This window comes from Cibotium barometz, chromosome 55, assembly GCF_041138505.1.
Source record: "Cibotium barometz isolate CiBa-2024 chromosome 55, ASM4113850v1, whole genome shotgun sequence".
Classification (NCBI taxonomy): domain Eukaryota; kingdom Viridiplantae; phylum Streptophyta; class Polypodiopsida; order Cyatheales; family Cibotiaceae; genus Cibotium; species Cibotium barometz.
This window is the reverse complement of record NC_141100.1, coordinates 25,427,496-25,432,786: the sequence shown is the minus strand read 5'-3', so window position 1 is coordinate 25,432,786 and position 5,291 is coordinate 25,427,496. Positions and strand designations below refer to the sequence as shown.

The 5,291-nt window shown below is 45.4% G+C and overlaps 1 protein-coding gene across 1 annotated transcript; it reads right to left on the bottom strand.

Annotated features, from left to right (window-relative positions):
• Positions 1-458: 458 nt before the first annotated feature.
• On the bottom strand, positions 459-2,070 carry LOC147607545 (protein ASPARTIC PROTEASE IN GUARD CELL 2-like). Its single transcript, XM_086790728.1, has 2 exons — positions 992-2,070; positions 459-860 (listed from the first exon to the last, which is right to left on the bottom strand). Exons 1-2 carry the CDS (start codon positions 1,989-1,991, stop codon positions 592-594), a joined length of 1,269 nt encoding a protein of 422 aa, XP_086646854.1. The 5' UTR covers positions 1,992-2,070; the 3' UTR covers positions 459-591.
• Positions 2,071-5,291: the final 3,221 nt, after the last annotated feature.

The following is a 5,291-nucleotide window of genomic DNA, read 5'->3' as shown; positions in this document are numbered from 1 at the left end:
GCCAGGGATGTGCTTTTTCTCTCTTTAATCTATTCATCAACATCTCCGCCGCGCAGATATATTTATACAGCAAGTTTGTAGATATACACCTTAATTATCAAAGTCATGGTGAGCGACCTATGTTTCTTAAGCTTACAAGCCTAGCTATGGCGGAGATATTCTGTAAAGCAGGAGCAAGAGGAAGGCAAGGAGTCTTCTTACACGAGCATAGGAACGGAACATTCTCGGCATAGAAAGAAAGCCGAGTGGAGGTACTACAAGGGAGTAGTGGAGATACTTCAAGGGAGGCATTAGGCACCTCTTCATCTTCAAGAGCAATAGCATGTCTCAGGCTAGGGCTTTGGATTGGTCCATTGGTTGGTATGAACCCCATGGCCCTAGCTTTAGCAGTGACCATAGCTTCATCGTGCCTTGGTAGCAGGTGTGTCACCTGGCTGCTTTTGAAGAAACGGCCAACACATGCGGGGATTTCCATTGTTGGAGGTATAGGCAAGTCCACTTGCGTCATTGCTTAATGTAAAAAGCGAACCATCTGCAAAGACAAAAGAGATTGCAGGCAAGGCGATGGCTGTAGGGTAATCCCAGCATGTGTCAAGACCAGGTGGCCCTGGGGTGGCACTTGGGTCCCAACTTGGCTGTTCTCCATGCATCCCTGAAGGGTATGTATGCTGCTGTGTCTATGATGGAGAGCATGTCAGACGAGTCAACAATTACACCGCCCGACTGGTCATTGGGGTTGATGTCGAACGTCCCAGCTGGGACACCTACACTTTGGCCTGCCACCAAAATATCCACTATATCTAGGTAATAGAACACGGCATATCCATCTTCTAGCAATTCGTTCTCGTAGTATTGGACCGCTGTGGCACATCAAAAGAATTCCAATGTTAGGAAAAAGGTAAATTCTAAGGGTATAGCATGCAGATCCCTTCGTATATACATCATAGCTAGTATCGATTGCGAGAACGTGGGATTGGGAAAAACAACTTACATGGATATGCCCCATCGCCAAACTCGAGCCAGCCAGAGTTGGGCGGAGAGCCGATCGATGCGAAGCAGAAGGAGAAAACGGCTGGGAAATCTTGGAGGCCGACGAAGAACTGCTCTGTCCATGACAAGCTCCGCCCATAGCCTAGACCGAGAATCCCAGACGAGTCAGTGCCCACACCGGCTACATTATTCACACCGCAGCCAAACCCTACGTTCTGTATGCTGACGACACTTGGGGGGCTGGTGGACGCGTCCCAAAAGGTGAACTGCTCTCTACAGATAGATCCAGCAGACGTGGTTCCATCACCATAGCTAGTAGCATAGAAGCAGTGGCCTGCGTCGGCACCTTGTCCGATGTTGACATTTTGGACGAGGTTGCAGTAATCGTCGCCTTGGACTTGAAGGGAGAAGGTGGTGGACTGGGCAGGGTCGTAAACGGGAAAGGCTTCTGGGTAGCATGGGTTGCAGGGCTTGCATTGGATCCAGGGAAGGTCACTGCCGGTGTCCACCAGCATGAGAATGGATTGGGAGGTGCCGGTGCCCGGAGCAACGCCCAGGCTCAGCTCCACGTAGTATTCCGAGACCGAGCCGCCCCTCGTGTAGGCGGTGGTCACTTGGCCATACGGGTCGTAGTTCGACTCGACGTGGGCGCTGTCATGATGCTGATCATGCGATGATGATGATGATGATCTGTTGAAGCGCCGGGCCAACCTCTCCATTCTCAGCCGTGACACACACGCATCGTCGCAGTTGGCTGGGCGGAGGGGAGAATGCTGGTCGAACACGTGATTCACGCCCATCCTTGGAAACCTCCTAGCTGAACCTCCACCACCTCCTGAGCTGTTGCTCCGCCCAAGCGCCATATCTAGAGAGGCAGCAGCTCTGGGCTTAATCAATGGCTTCCTCCCATCGGCTGTGGACATGTACTGCGCACTCATCATCAACAAGAAGCAGAGCATTATAAGACGGAGGAGCTGCAAGCTGTGATCGGTAGGAGCCATGGTAGAGCTAATATCTTCTTCTAAATCAGTAAATGGAGCCCTTAATATACCCTACTTATAAGTACTTAATGCGGTTAAAAACGACCTCACGTCGTTATATTTATGAACGGCCACGGCTTGAATATATATATATATAGCTGCACACACCAAGCTACCCTTTTGGGTATAAAGAATCGAGCAGAGCATATGCGCGCGGACCCTTATTTAATCTGTGCTCTAAATATTTTATGCTGTCAAGACCTTGTTCATATCTCCAGATTCCAGCAGCTTCGTAACATTGCTTAACACATGCTAGCATTGCTTAACACTCTGCCGGCCAATGAACAACCTGTACCCAACGAGGGAGCGCCTTCCTTATCATTAGACTCCTCTAGTTTTTGGCCTGCCCATGGCAAAGGCCTTAGTGGTGGGTATGAGGGGTTGCCTTGCTGCCCCCCAGCCTGCCAGGTGGGCCTGTGCATGGTCATTACGCCACGTGTGTAGGTTAATGAGGCTACAAGTGCTTCTCTACATCTTAGCATGTGGGCCTTGGCGTATGTAGTGTGAGATGTAGGGTTTCGGCTAGGTATGTTGAGTGGCTCTCGGTGCGCCAATTCTTCGTGTGTGGACCTTAGAGGTCGTGTAGTGCGGCGCCCTTGGTGTGTGGGCCATACTTGGCCTGCTGGAAGCTTCACCTTCTACAAGTGGTGCTACAGGTGTTGCGCCTTTTATTACGTGGGCCATGGTTTGTGACCCATGTTTGGTACATTTCGAGTGTCTGGTTGTAGGGTCTTGGTGGGCGGCGCATACACTAAGTACGGGTATGATCTCTACACATCCTCTGCTGGCTGCTTTATGTGGAGATGAGTTGCTCACATACATTCCACTTGCAGAGGTGATTCTCCCTTGGACTTGCTAGTTCATTACATAACATTTTATGGGTGTGTGACGGCTGTGCGCCGCCTGTGTAGAGCTTTGGCTTGTGCTTGCAGGTATGTGCAGACTATTATTTTGTGGTTGTGATGGGTTGTTGTATGTTGTATAAGAGAGGGAAAGTGAGAGAGGAAGACCTACAGGTACGCGGGTCCCTGCATATCTGTGTTAATGCTAAATGGGAGAGAGAGAGAGAGCGAGAGAGAGAGAGAGAGAGAGAGAGAGAGAGAGCTCTGCATGCTTTGGAGGGATTGAGATACTATATGAGAGAGAGAGCAAGCCCTGCACACTCATTTTAATGCACACTCATTTTAATGTTGTATGAGAGAGAGAAAGAGAGAGGGAGTGAGAGAGAAATAGAGTTGCATGCTTGCATGACCTGCATGCTTTTGCATGCATGTGTCATGTGTGCAGTGTGTGATTAGGTGAATGCATGCAGTGCTTGCAAACTTTTATTAATGTTGTATGAGTGAGACAGATAGATAGAGAGAGAGGTGCATGCTTTGCATTAGCTCTACACATGCATGCATGTGTTTTCATTATGTGGCATGTATGAATGTGGTCACATGTGTATGAATGTGTTCACATGTGTATGAATTTTTTGACTTCTTTTATATTTTACTGATGCGCAGGATGTTTTGAGTGCATGTGAACGGGTTTTTTACTTATGCGGTGGAGCTGTCGTTGATTTTCAGCCTACTACATGTTGGTGATGTTCGCAACAGTGAAGGAATCAGGTCACTACTGTGTTAGATCTCAATTGGCATCTTTTGCTTTGAGCCTTGCGTGGTGGGTTAGTCTCCAAAGGTACCTACGCCTTGTACATGTGCTTTGTCTTATTTATGGGTTTGACCACTTGGCATGTTTCAACTGTCACCTACTTTTCAAATTTACCTACTTTGAAAAGTGAAATCTTGGGTTTTGTTATGACAGTGTGCAGCGTTACGTTGATCTCAGTCTTTTGAACTTTTGGTATTCTCTTGTTGTGATGTTTATATCAAAGCTCTTACATTGTAATTGCATCTATCATGAGCTCGTTTGTGAAAGACATGTCAATATTTGAAATACAGTTTAGGTTTCTTTATGTATCTTGTTGTGACCTAAAGGGTAACCGTCTTGTGCTCAAGCCAACAGTGTTGAAGTAAACCAACATCAGAGTTTGTTGTGATATTCTACTGCTAGAATAATCATAGTTGAACTTGTTGTGATGTTTTGCTGTGAAGTCAATGTGTAAATAATTGTTTTTGGGATATTTTGTCATTTTTTGGTCCTAAAGCTTTTATAGTAGAGTTTTGTGTAATAGCTTGTTGTGATGTTATTGTCTGAAGCTGTGCTATTATGATTTTTTAAAAGGAAATTAGTAGTGGAGCTTGTTGCGATATGTGTTGAAGTATTGCTATTGTGCATTTTCCTAATGGTTTGCTGCCGAAGTTATTACAGCGCAATTTGTTGCAATAGCTTGTGGTGAAGTTCTTGTGTGAAGTTGCAGAGCTGTTGTGATTGCTTTAAAGCAAGTTAGCGATGTAGCATATTGACATTAGACTTGTTGCTTTTTTTAGGGGTGTAGACAAAAGGTTTTAGGTTAGGGAGAGTGTATCTTGCAACTCTAGCTTTAGTGATTGTTTTTCCTTCGATATGTTGCATGAAAATGATGTAGAGAGCATGGATATTGAGCAAGGTAGTTAGCATCTTGTTGCTTTTTGAATCGTTAATTGTGTTGCATCTTATAGAGCTCAACAAGATTGTTGATAACGATTGTGCCACCTCGTCGATAAGCCCAAGGTCAGCGCCAAGGACCTCATTGCTTTTGGGCTTATCTTCACTGCCTAAGCTGTGTAAGCATAGTTAAGCTCAAAGTTCTATTGCCAGGGCTCTTTTTACACTGCAGAATCAGAAGCCAGAGCAAGGTTACTTCTTGTAGCTTGCATTTTGCCTATTATTACTTTATGAAGTTCGACTACTCTGGGTTTTAGATTAGACTCAAGTTTATAGCTCGCTTTGTTTAAATGTACTCTTTAAGTCATGCTAACATTTAGTGTTGCTTTTCAATCTTGATTTCACAGTTGGCACATCCTCAACTCCAACTAAGGCCAGAACTAAAACCTACAGCCCTACATTTTTTGTTGATTTACCTCTTCCTGAGGCAAAACCTAACCTTTCTTTAGCACCACCTCTATTGCTTATTTCATAATTTATAGAAAGCAACTCTCGCTTTGTTTTTGAAGGGAATGTGCTAAACCGCTATGGCATGTATAAGCAAAACACTCAAGAAGCTAAGTATACTCGCTACTTTAAGCTTGACCTTGTAGACAAGGCTAGTGTAGACACTATCATGCTCATAATACTAGATCTCTATATCTCCCACTAAATAGATAAGCTTTGGGTAGG

Bases quoted from the DNA above. Each gene is read 5' to 3' on its own strand.
- LOC147607545 (XM_086790728.1), bottom strand. From the start codon at position 1,991: ATGGCTCCTACCGATCACAGCTTGCAGCTCCTCCGTCTTATAATGCTC. The intron at 861-991 runs GTAAGTTGTTTT...GATGTGCCACAG, and splicing joins TGGCGATGGGGCATATCCAT to CGGTCCAATACTACGAGAAC.